Here is a 13,457-nt window from a genome sequence, read left to right as displayed (position 1 = left end):
ACATCCATGTTTCCACGTTCAAACCTTATACTGGATTGTCTGTGGTGCAGTTAAAACCAGGTGGCCTGCAGTTTTTAATGCAGTTCAATTATCTATCTGAGAAAGGCCCCAGCAGAGCCGTGGACGCTCTCCGACTCCGCTGAACACAGCAGACAAGAATAAACAGTTCAAACTTAAGACAAACATGTCAGGTATACACAGTCTTCTAACTGAGTGGCCTCTTAAGACACAGCAGTCAAGACATACAATAAACTTATTGGATAATTGAAAATGTTTCAACAACCTTTTTGCATTTTTCAGGAGCTGACATGACTGAATTTTGTGACAGGGGGTGCTGCAGCACTCCTACTTCCCACAGAGATGTGATTGATTAATTTTCAGTACATGCATTTATGACCTAATGCACAACCTTTGATAACCCAGGAAATTAAACAGATGAGTTTCAACTTCTATTCAAGCTTCATTCCAACAACAGAAGCATTTGCTGTAGAGTTTTCTCTCAAAAACATGAAATGAATGGGTGTTGTGAGCTGATAGTACTACTACTTAGTGGCTGCTGTTAAGGAATAATTGCTATAATCGCAATACATGTTCTTATACATAAAGTAAATATTACATAATCATGTGTCTTTCCTTCTTGCTGACACTCTCCTATGCAAGAAAATTGTAAATTAAGCTAGGCATTGTGTGCAAAAAACCTTCCCCAGCTAGCTAAAAACACTACCTTTCTTTTTACAACTTCCATAGTTAAAACCACAAATGTTTCTTTCCTGTTTTTTTTTTTTTTTTTTTACAGTGACAGCTAGACTATCACGCCACATTACCCTGCATTAGAGTAATAAACAGTTTATCTCTCTTTATCTTTTAGGTTTGAATATTTTTCTTCAGATGTTTTGGCAGGAGTAGGTACTTAATATAACACTTAATATATACCTCCCAGGGTAAGTACAGAATTTAATATAGTACAGTATTAATTAATATAGTTTAAGTAATATTTACTTTAATTAACAAAAACTAAATAAAACCAGAATCAAGCAACCCCTTGATCACAACACGTGTGATAGCCTCCAGCCCCCTTTAGCTATTGGAAAGGCAGTTAAGGCAATGGATGTATGCATAGTTTCTAACATTCATTCTGGGGGTTTGCTAGTGATCCCAATCTCTCCTCCGAGGCTGGTAGGATACAAATTACCGAAGGTTAAGAAACAGAGAGAGAGAGAGGGAGATAGAGGTGGGATTTGCTGGCAGTCATCAGAGGGAGGTCGTGTGTGCGCTGATTGGATATAAACACTGGCATAATATGATTTCTGCTTCAAGGAACAGTTCCCGTTGACTGATTTAGACCTGTTCAGCATTCGTCTCTTTGACGGAGAAACGTGATTTTCCCAGAGGTGAGGTATGTTTCGACTTTTCAATTGCGTTTACACAAGACAACTTGCGTTTTATTCTTTTTTGGGGGGGAGGGGAGGGACTGCGTCATATTTCTTTAATAGGTAGCTCCTAATAATTATCAATCCTTAATTATAATCGTCATGGCAATGTCAAATGAGTGTTGTGTGAGTGTTTCCATAACCAACAGCCTTATCTTGGCTTATGTCCACAGATCCTGTGTTGATTTGTTTTCTCAAAATATCTCCATCTAAAGTTGATTCTAATCAGTCTAATCGTTGTAGAAACCGATAAGCACACTGAGTTCCTGACCTCTGACCTCCATGGAGAGTGAGTTGGAGTAATATCAAAAAAGACAATAATAGTTCATTAAATTCTCCAATGATCTCTCAGCCTTAGAGTCATATAAAATAACAAATGAATGCAGACAAGTTCACCAATTAAGAATTAATAGTATTTTTAGATAGTGATAGTTTAAAATCTTTTTGCCACAGTAATGACATAAAATATTATTAAGACTGTTGTTTCAGTTCACAGTAACAGCATAGGGACCTCGGCTGGATATTCCTCAGGTCCTCTTGAAAGAATTCGTAGAGTTCCTTCAAATCAGTTGGTTTCCTGCAGAATCCAGGATCATCAGTTTTATTGGATGTGTCACCACTTTCCTGTAAAGGTCTGGAAAAAAGCCAAACTGTCACCCTCAGATGAGTCCAAATTGGTTAGGATGTTCAGGAACAACTCAAAACTCCTGGAACACCAGCATGACAGACAAAGATTGAGCTATTTCCTAAAAATGACAAGAGGTATTTTTATAGGAGTAGAGGTGAGCTCTTCAAACCTAAGAACACTGCATCAGCTATCAAGCACGATGTTGGTACAATCCACAAAGTGGTTGAATAATAAAGAAGGAGAACTACCCCCAAATTCTTCAGCTTCGCCTCAAATCAGCAGCCAGAAGGGGCAAAGATCCCAAACACACATCAAAGCTGGTGTTGGAATGGATAAAGTGGTTTAACATTAAATGTTTGCACCGGTCTTCCCAAAGCTCCAACCTCAACAATATTTAAAATTTGTTGACTGTACTTAAAGGCTGCTAGAGGTTAGGAACTCTGCAAAGAAGAGTGGTCAAATATTTAGACAGAATTATATCAGAAGCGTCTGGAAGGCAACCAAAACCATATGGTTTGGATGCAACTTTTTAAGGGATGTTTAACCAAATATTATTAGTGGGTGTATTGATACTTTTGTCTATGTGGATTAGAGAAAATCTAAAATAAATAAAAAAAACTTAAGCAACCAATTCTTGTTTTTTAAGTCATTAGAGATGTATGGTGTACAAGCGTTCCAAAAATACAGTTCAAAGAAATTATTCAAAGCCTAAAATGAGCATGATATGCATGATGAGTGCATGCGAGCTTTTGAACACAACTGTATGTGTTTCATCATGTGTGCAGTGAGAGAGAGCAAGCCTGCTAGTCCTGTTACATAAACTAAAACCTGTTGGGTGCAGCATTATGTGGGCTTGTGTGTAGTTGTGTGGGTATTTCTGAGGCTTTGGGGATCTTAATGTGTTTACAGAGTCACTTTATGGAGGCTCATCTCACTAATGAAGAAGAACAGCAAATTCCCACAGCACATGATGACAAGTTATTGTCATAGTTAAAAACTCTATAAATATAAATGAAAACACAACAATGCATTTGTGCCACAGCAAGGCAGAGCTCCACTAATATGTCTGTCAGTGGGGTTGACCACCACAGTTTTTTCTATTTTGCTGTAAAATTGTCCACAGTTGGTTACGGTGTAAGAGCATGGAGTAAATGGAAATCACTTTCATATTTAGTTCTTGTTAGTCTTTGCATGCTGCTTCCACTTTTTAGATTTTTGGGTGCAGATCAAATAGAAATTCATTTAAAATTGTTCATGGGATCAAACTGTTTTCTCTGTATTTACAGGCAATATGGTAGAGAATAGAATATGTTACACCACATCCTGATTTAATCTTTGTTTACTCACTAATGACCTCTGAGTGACCTTCTGTAGCTTTGTGATGACCTATGCATGGCCAGCCTGGTGCACCTCTGAATGATGAAGGCTTCTCACATATTCATCATCCTCTTTCTACTCGACAGGACTGTGGTAAAGTATTTTATTGTGCCAGCAATGACCAAACAATACCCAATACTTGAAAAAAAAGTTCTGTAGCTATAGAACTGCAGCTGTACAACATCCCGTGAAATGCCATTTTATTAGGCACTCTTTGCTAAAAGCCCTAGTGGGGATTACCAGAATGAATATAGATTGTGAACAGATAGTAAGCATTGGTCTAAGAGTATTCATAATAATGTTAAATGTTAAGATTTATTGTATAAATGTTAAGAAAAACATGCAAAGCAAAGGAAAAAAAGTATACAGATGATTTTAAAGCACAGTCATTTGTAAGCCATAGAACTTGTGTCCTTTATCGTCATGTAATTTAAATGCAAGTGTTGACTAATGTAAGGCTAAAATATTGTCATATGTTCACTTTTGTATCTTAATGTACCAATTTGAAACCAAAAGGACATTTCTGTTAGTCCTCATTTTCACATTCCACATTCAAAGAGGTGTTTGTGGGTTTAGACCTGATTTAAGGGTTAATGTGTGTGTGTAGAGTATATCAGCGAGGACTGTTGAAGATATGGTGGCAGAATGGATCCGCTACAGAAATGAGTGTCTGGTCAGGATGAGCGCAGAACCCGGACCAAACGGTAATCCACACATATGCTCAATAATCATATTAATGCTAAAACATACATTAATTAGATTTAACGCTTAAATATAGTCCATTAATTTAAGATTAAATCATTTAATTTTAGAATAAATGTGCAAACATGGTGAAAGTTTTATAGAACATTCATCCATCTCACCGACTGATTATAAAACACACAATTCATTCATTCTTATTCTGTCTCCAGAATTGGTATGCAGTCGTATGTTTGACGAATATGCTTGTTGGTCAGATGGACAACCCAACTCTACAGTCAAGGTGCCCTGCCCCTGGTACCTACCTTGGTACAACCAAGGTAGGTACCAGGTCGCAAACACACATATATAGATACATTTAGGTAAAGTTTTTTTTGTTTTTTACAATTACACATTTTCCCAGCACACCACAACAATGAGTTTTAAATGAAACAACTCAGATGTGACTATGTGACTTGCAAACCTTTAGCTTTTAGCGATTCAATTCAAATGGCTTAATAAAAAACTTTATTAACTGTTTTGGAATTACAGCCATTCAGAAGCTCAAAAAATAATTGGACTGACAAACACTTTCATGGCCATGTGAGAGCTGTTCCCTTGTTATGTTGGGATAATTTAAGCCAATAAAAGACTGTTGATTTCAAGTGTTGAACTTGTATTTGATAGCTGTTCATTACAATTCTCAATATGAGGTCCAAAGAGATGAAGGTGTAGGCGACCTACAGTAGACAGAGAACCTACACAGACATGGGGGCCATCATTATGGCAAAATAAAAAATAAAAAACCTAAAATAAACCTATAAGAAAGACAGCAAAAACGTTAAGTGTGCCAAAAGAAGGAACACTGTATAGAACTCAACAACATTAAAAGGTCAGAAAGACCACAGAGCATAACTAAGCTGGGTGAATGCAGATTTTTCTCCTTTGTTAAGAAAAATCCTTCACAACAGCTAACCGAGTCAAGAACACTCTTGTGAGGGTAGGTACCATTGTAAAAGTCTACAATTAAGAGACACCTTCTGATACAAACTGATACACATGAAAGAGCCTGCACAGTTTTAGAAAACCATTGATATTTGGAGAGATTAAACCAAGATGAATTTGTACCAGAATGATGGGAAAACAGAAACAGTTCAAAGCATACTTCATTATCTGTCAAATATGGAGGACATAACGTTATGGCATGGGCATGTATGGCTGCCACTGGAACCGGGTCACTGGTGGTTACTGATAACTGCTGATTACTGATAAAATGGTGGTGACTGCTCTTAGAAGGAAGCAGTGTACAGGGCTATTCTATTTGCTCACAGTCATTGCTATTCAGACAAGTTCTGCAAAACTGATGGGGCCTTCACAGTGCAAATGGTTAGTGATCTAAAATATGTTTTAAAAGCAACCCAAGAGCTTCTCAAAACGAAGAAATTGGATATTCTTCAAGTCAATCGCCTCAACTAAACCCACCAGAGAAAAGCAGCTTTTCTGTTATTCAGCAAAAAACTGAATGCAAAAAGACCTGAAAACAGGCAGCAACTGAAGATGGCTGCAGTAAAAATCTGGCAGAGCATTTCAAGAAACAAAATCCACTATTTGGGCATGTCCATGGGTTCTAGACTTCGGTGACTTAAATGACTACAACTGATACTTATCCAAATATTCAAAACAATACTTCTATCCAATGTCCAAATAAGTGACTGTATTTTAAACCCATGTTAAATATTTGATTTTAAAATCTGCTGTAGTGATGTACAGAGAATAAATGATTTAAAAAAATATATCGCTATCCAAAAACACAGATAAAAGCATTGTTTTAATTACAGGCATGTGTTTTAGCCTCTTTTCTGTTTTCCTGTAGTGCGTAGTGGCTTTGTGTTGCGTGAGTGTGGCCCTGATGGCAAATGGGCCACCAGAAACTCCAGTCAAACCTGGAGGGATCATTCTCAGTGCCAACCTGAGGACAGCCAACAGGAGGAGGTATGCCTGGAGCATATGGGAAAATTGGTCAGAAAATAATTAATCAGAAAACTGTCACCAAAGTAGAATTGATTTAAAATTATGGCAAATCCAAGGGTACATCAGGTATGATAGCTAGCACAAAAAAAAGGGTGTGAAACTGCAAAATCAGTAGAATCAGTACATGTTTCATGTTTCCATTTGAAAGTGCATAATTATTCTGAATAACAATTTTTAAAACAATTAGGATTTAGTAAAAGGAAGTTACGTAGGTTCATATTTAGTGGCCTCACAGTAATAACCCACCCTTGTCTTTTTGTTTTATTCTGTGTAGGAGAAGCAAATTATTATTTATGCCTGCTTTCGGGTCATGTACACAGTGGGCTACTCTCTCAGTCTGGTCAGTCTCTGTGTGGCTCTGATTATTCTTCTCTTTTTCAGGTAAGTAATCTGTCTCATACTCTAATATTTCTCTAAGTAGCATTTAAGCAGACTTTCTTCTCAAAATCAACTTTTCTTAACTAGAGCTGTGAAGCTTTTGCAAGTGCAAATACCATAACAACAATAATCCATGAAACATGGGGAAATTACACAAGCCTTTGCACTGCAGCTATAAGCTCTGTTGTTACAAAAAATTAGAAACAAAAAGTGAAATAAATCTCACTCTCTATGTGCCACATGTTTAGCAGGCTGACTTTGTTTATTATTATGTTTTTAACATTATTTAAACTTTGTGATACTTGCAGTAAGCTCCACTGTACCAGAAACTACATCCACAGCAACTTGTTTGTGTCGTTCATTCTGCGAGCTCTCTCCATCCTGACTAAAGATGCTCTACTGGGTAAAACCTACCTGGAGTTCACAGACAACAGGGACATCTTTGAAGTGAACAGTAACCAGGTTATAAGCATAAAAACTGCTATTATTTCATTTCACAGATGACATAGATGAATATATTTAACACCCCTTCCTTGGACCGCTTCATCATTCATGCGAGTTAACATATAGTAATACTAAGTGATACTTTGTTATTAATTTGACTTTATAAATTGTTACATTATAAAATAAAAGTGTTCATTACCCAGGCAGTTTTTTCAATTTCCTCATATAGACTTAAGTATAGCCAGGGACTCTGAAGTGACGTATACTTCTTAATTCTACTTTTTTGTATCTCCTCCTAAAAACACACTTAAATATTAGGGATTGTCCAGCTGCCTTGTGGCTCAAGTGCTGATGCATTACTGTGTGGGAGCCAACTACTACTGGCTTCTCGTGGAAGGCCTGTATCTGCACAACTTGCTGGCGCTGATGGCTTTCTCTGAAAACTGCTTTTTTGGTGGATATCTGTTGATAGGCTGGGGTAAGCCAAGGACACCAGACAAAAGTAACCACATACAACACAAAGGAAAATTGGTTAGGTCAATCTCACAATCCTGAATTTTCTCTGCTTACCTGAACTGTCGTTGTTTCAGGCACCCCAGTGTTATTTGTCTTTCCCTGGATTCTTGTGCGCTACATGTATGAAGACACAAGGTGAACTTTTAGTCTGACTTCTTTAATAATTATTTTTATGACTTTGTGCTGCCTTGTACCTATTTGTATTCTTTTCTCGTCTCTTCTTTAATCTCTTAACTACACTCTACATCATAGCTTTAGTATATGTATGCAGTAGTTTTAACACCATTTTGTTCTGTAGTAATTCTCCATGGTTTTACTGTGATAAAAAAAAGTGTTGATGTAATAGTAATATATACATAATGCATATGTTATTACAATGCATGAAGTCAGAATGGAGCACTTCAGTAAATAAAAACTGCTTATTATCTTCATGCACCATCTGTGTTTTTCAGGTGTTGGGAAATAAATGAAAACATGGCTTACTGGTGTATAATCCGTATCCCTATTCTCCTGGCCATAATGGTAATAGACACTCACAACTATAAAGGTTATAAAGTGAATTTGTCAGTATGCACAATCATGTGTGAGTTATGTAACCATAAACAGCCCTGTGACCTACAGGGGGGGCGGGGCAGTCTGTACATCATAGTCACCTACATATCACCTCCAGCTTTCAAATTAAAACTAAAATGACTAAAATAATAATTACAAAATTAATATACTAATGAGTCTGTTTCTCTTATTTTATCTTTTCAGGTTAACTTCTTCATCTTTATTCGCATCATTCTGATCCTTATATCTAAACTGAAAGCCCATCAGATGAGATATACTGACTATAAATTCAGGTATGTAGATAACAACAAAGTAATGAACACTGACAATGACAAAAGATACGGTTTGTCTCGATCGCCGCAATTCTCACAGCAGAAAAAGTCATTCTGGCATTCTGGCACAATCAAAACCTTTTTAAAATATGTCAAAACATGAATAGTCAGTGAAATGAGTGTAATTTCTGTGTTGTCACTTACAGTATGTATTTCTATGTATTCCAAGTAAACCTGTGAGAGTGTGTAAACTTCTGACAGTATAAATATTTGAACGAAACTTGAAGTAACTTGACTGGAAATACTAATACAGTATTCAAGGAAGTGAGCGCTCCAGAGAGAGAGTGTGCTGATGAGTTTTTTTTAATAATAATGGATTGGATTTATATAGAGCTTTTCAAGGCACCCAAACTTGCTTTACAATCCCACTATTCATTCACTCACTGGTGGAGGTAGCTACGGTTGTAGCCACAGCTGCCCTGGGGCAGACTGACAGAAGCGAGGCTCCCATATCGCGCCATCGGCCCCTGTGGCGAACACCAGTAGGCGGTAGGGTAAAGGACCAGGACAGAGAGCCCAGGGATTGAACCGTCAACCTTCCGGTTACAGATGCGCTTCCTAACCCTGAGCCACGGTTAGATTTAAGTTAAAGGTGCTTCAACACAGTAACAAATATCTTTAGTAGTGAAGTATGTGTAGTAACCATAGCATTGTGTGTAAAAACAACTGGAATGTCTAATGTGGGTGAGGAAAAGCGTTACTGATTTGAGAACTGCATTATGTATAGTGAGAATTTTTTATTAGCACTAAGATGAGTGGAGGTGCTTTCATCTCCTTGTTGTCTTGACATAATTATCTAATGTTTGACCTAATTTGCTCACCCATTTTTAATTTAGTTTAATTTTAGTTTTTTTTTTCTTTCGTTTTTGCTTAGCAACTAAAAAAAATCAGGTGAAAATAAAACATAAATTAACTAATTGATAGACTTTTTTGTAAGAATCTTGTGTGTAAGTGTAAAGATCAAAACTCACACATATACAGACAGTAATTAAGAGAAGGCAAGTAAGGGAACTCTGTTATATCGCTTGACATAACCTTCGCCTACAAAAGTAAGCATATCACTGCTTCAGTGAGTTTAATAACAGTTTAACAAGTAAACACCAGGGACTATTTGATTCTCATGTTTCTCTCCAGACTGGCCAAATCCACATTGACCCTGATCCCTCTGCTGGGGATCCATGAAGTTGCGTTTGCGGTGTTGACGAATGTGCAAACAGATGGAGTCTTTCACAATATCAACCTCTTCTTCCAGCTCTTCTTGAACTCTTTTCAGGTATAATCAAGAATCTGCACCTAGCTTGATAATATTTACCATCATAATAATTTGTACATAAAAGTAGCAAAACACTACTAAATGACCTTTAATACAAACTCTTCACAGGGCTTACTTGTAGCCATCCTGTACTGTTTTGTCAACAAGGAGGTATGTAGCATGTGATGTGGTGGACAAAACAAACTTCTCATAATATTAATCATTACATTTTTGAATGAAGCCTCAGTTTAAGGTTAGAGCGGGTCTTGTTTAAGGTCAGTGTACAGGTTATAGTTAGCTGAATTGAATGGTCAGCCGAGAAATTCATGTAAGTCAATGTAATGCCCATCTGGAGTGAAAAGGGACTAGGTGACACTAAAAAAGGTGCAGGCCCTCTTGGTCTTGATGTTGTTCATATGTTCTACAGTTTAAGAATTAAGACATGGGTCTCTTGTAAATGTTTTTCATGTTCAGCAGAGAATGTGTTACTCATTTTTTGCAGATTTTAGCTTCTGCATTTGAGATATTTCCCTTACTTGCAAACCCAGTTTCTAAGTCAAGTTTCCAAATTCAGTTCTCGTTATTATCCTATTTCAAGCTTCTTTTCCTCCCCCATTACTCACCCCTTTCTTACAGGTGCAAGCAGAAATAAAGACTACATGGCAGAGGCTGAAGATGTGGTTGACTTACCTAGATGAACTGAGAAATAGTGACAGTAACACACTGCAGGTGGGTGTCAATACAGAGCACACAGGAAGCAACCAGCATTTAGCTAATCAGCATCATATTTATTCGTTATTTCTCATCACCATCTTGCTTTAGTTAGTTGGGCTTTTTGTGGCTTTTATTGTTGCTATTAGGTTTGTTTAAATAGGATCATGCATGTCACTTGCCTCTGCAGTGAGTGGAGTCAGGGGTCTCTCCTACTGTCACTGAAAGCTTTCTATATTGCCACTGCCTTAATTTAAAGTTTGCCAGCCCTCAGATAAAGGATGAATTTTGACCTGGGTCCAGTGGCAACCAGTGCCAATAACATGCTGTAAATGTAATAATAATAATAATAATGTAAAAAAATATATTTAACAGTGGTTTTTGCTGTGTTATTTATATAATTTGTGCATTAAAGAGAAACTGAAAACTTGCATAAAGGCTAATAAAACAGGCAGAGCAAAAAACATGATTTATATAGGAATTTCTGTTTTGTAAGAGAAGGTAGCTAGTTATCCTTTGATTAGGGGCTTGCCTGTACCTTCACACTGTGCTGGTAAGTTTCTAGAAATTTTAATAAACTGATGTTTCTTCAAATGTGATTATCAGCTAATATTTGAAAATAATACCTGCTGTAATATAAATATTAGCCTAGTCCTTTCCCAAGGCCACACATTTTGATTATGTGCTGATTTGTAAGCTATTAATTAGCACGACACTTGTTCACTGACTCAGTGAAATAAAATTAATTAAAATGGTTTCTTCCTTTTTGTGCTTATAGTTGTGTTTACATTTTTATGCAGACTCCTGTCAGCATGCCTCCATCTTCCCAGTGTCACCATCTGTCTCTTTACAAGCTACCTGACAGCCGCCCAGAGGTCAGCCACCTCTCTCCTATGCCCCACACCTCTCTTTCACCAGCTCCTCACCCTCAGGTTCCCACTACTGACTGCTATGCCTACCACCAAGACAAGATGGGAGACAAATAGGTGAAAACTTCCTGGCATGTCGCTGCTCATACTAAGGATAGAGGAGAGGATGATGAGAAATTATATGAAATGTATTGCTAAAAAATTCAAAATGGTCTTAATATTTCTTAAATAATTTGAAACTATAAGTAATTAGCATGTCCAATCAAGACACTCTTTGACTAAGGTCAAGATTTCACAGCACAATCAGAGGGTTACATTATGTCATCCTCTGTAGATGGATCTGTATTTAGGCATCAGGCATTTTTTTTGACTGCTCTGTAGTTCTTCAAGGCAACAGAGTGAATCTCAAGTACGACTCCCTTCTCTGAGCACTTGATTAAACATAAAATAAAACAGTGTCACTTTGTGGACAATTAAAGGGTCATATCCTGCAGCACAAAAAAGCAGTTCTCATTTTATTCACACAGAGGAAATAACTATTTTATTTCTTTTGCTATTCAAGCGGATGTGAATTTTTTTCGATTAACATTATTATCTATCTTACTGTGCACAGTTGGATCTTAACTCTCCGTGCAGCCATCCAAGGTACTTTTGCAAGTTATTATAATATTCCCCACAGAACATATTTAGACATTCATTTCCACTTTTATAATGAAACTGATAAATGAGAGCAATTAAGCAAAAAATGAATACTCAGAACAAGACTAACTGCATAAAAATATTACACTGGTAATGAAGGTAAAACTTGTTTGCAGTCATTTATTTTAAAAAGCAATGTAATGTGTTGGTCTTATTTGAACCACTTTGATTGTGTTAAATTAAATTTCAAAAAATAATCTGTCACTGTAAATGTGTGTAAAACTCTCAAACTTAAAATTGTAACAATCCAGATGAACAATCCAGTAAGGTTTTACTGGCACTGCCACCATCTAGTGACAGAAACAGGAAACACACTGTGAGGGAGAATTTCACACTCTTATGAAATCATGCAGAAGGTTTAATGAACTGCTTATTTTGCTGGCAGTTCTACTGTTGAGTAATGCCTCAACTTTACATCATTTACATAATTTGCTACAGGTTTTATTAAACAAAGTTATAGCATAGATTCTCTATTAGCATTATGTTCATTTCCATAGGGGAAAAAACAAAACAAAAACTACTTATGTTATCTTTTTAAATACTAGTAAAGCAAATGTGGGGAAAAAATGTTAGCTCCCCTTCAAAAAAAGGGGAGTAGGTGAGGTAATGTACATTTAAATTGTCGTTGTCTAAAAGCCAGATTTTGAAAGGTCAGTTAAATGTGACATTTGGCCTAAATATATACTTTTCATTCTAGTCCAACTACTGCTGTGTTTTATGATATAAGATGTAAGTGTTCGTGACTTTTCTTATCGATTTACTTTTAATAATATTAACACGGTGCAGTGTTACTAGATATACTGTTTATATTCAAATGTCACAAACATACAGTGATTGTAACTGAAATAACAGGAATAATAAAAAGACTAGTTGTAGAGTCTTGAGTGATGTGCTTATTGGACCAAGGAGTGAAAGGACGACCATTTTCAAAAAGAAGTGGTGGTTAACGACACCAGCTGTCAGCCACTTACAATGCAATCTTCAGAACCCTTCCAAGGGGATTAAAACACCACAATAAATTTGACTTCTGAGACTCACGTGACGAGGAAATGTCACCCAAAGGAGTTGCACAATGGCTCCTCTGACATAATGACCCACGCCTTGTATCACACTTTGCCTCATGTGACAACACATGTGAGCTCAGAGTGGGTCAACAACAGTCAGGACCACCACCAAGGGGAAAACAAACTAGTTAAATATTTGGGGCTCTCTATCAGTTCTTTTAGACAGAAAGACACTTGAAATGAAGCGGGATTTGGGGCATCCTTCAATAAAGTGTAGCGACTTTAATCTCTGGGACAAAGGTAGGAGGAGACAAGCAGGCACATATTTACACATAAATATATAAGAAATGCCTTTTAGATCAAATCACTACATGGTGTTCTCGGTGTAATGGAAAATGAGAATGAACTTCCAAGAACCAAAGCTGCAATTCAGAAAACAGGGTGTGTTCTGTGTTGACTCATTTGTTTTGTTTCAGCCTGCCTTTCAGTGCCGCCAGTGATAATTATATCCAACTCCTTCTCATAAGATGCACTTCAGTGGTTGAATAATCTGTTG

The 13,457-nt window shown here is 36.9% G+C and overlaps 1 protein-coding gene across 1 annotated transcript; it reads left to right on the top strand.

Moving 5' to 3' along the window:
* Positions 1-1,333: 1,333 nt before the first annotated feature.
* Positions 1,334-11,335, top strand: gipr (gastric inhibitory polypeptide receptor). The gene is made up of 15 exons (XM_006805210.2): positions 1,334-1,396; positions 3,433-3,528; positions 4,043-4,139; positions 4,347-4,454; positions 5,987-6,105; positions 6,419-6,525; positions 6,831-6,984; positions 7,285-7,444; positions 7,557-7,617; positions 7,935-8,004; positions 8,239-8,327; positions 9,501-9,639; positions 9,748-9,789; positions 10,255-10,347; positions 11,130-11,335. Exons 2-15 carry the CDS (start codon positions 3,475-3,477, stop codon positions 11,313-11,315), a joined length of 1,479 nt encoding a protein of 492 aa, XP_006805273.2. The 5' UTR covers positions 1,334-1,396; positions 3,433-3,474; the 3' UTR covers positions 11,316-11,335.
* Positions 11,336-13,457: the final 2,122 nt, after the last annotated feature.

Source organism: Neolamprologus brichardi, chromosome 14 (genome assembly GCF_056152115.1).
Source record: "Neolamprologus brichardi isolate AB-2024 chromosome 14, ASM5615211v1, whole genome shotgun sequence".
Taxonomy (NCBI): Eukaryota; Metazoa; Chordata; class Actinopteri; order Cichliformes; family Cichlidae; genus Neolamprologus; species Neolamprologus brichardi.
Note: the sequence above shows the minus strand (reverse complement) of the source record. Positions and strands in the feature narration are given on the sequence as shown.

Coding starts and splice junctions, on each gene's coding strand:
- gipr (XM_006805210.2), top strand. CDS start 3,475: ATGATGAAGGCTTCTCACATATTCATCATCCTCTTTCTACTCGACAGG. Junction 7,618..7,934: donor TACATGTATGAAGACACAAG/GTGAACTTTTAG, acceptor TGTGTTTTTCAG/GTGTTGGGAAATAAATGAAA. Junction 10,348..11,129: donor GTGACAGTAACACACTGCAG/GTGGGTGTCAAT, acceptor ATTTTTATGCAG/ACTCCTGTCAGCATGCCTCC.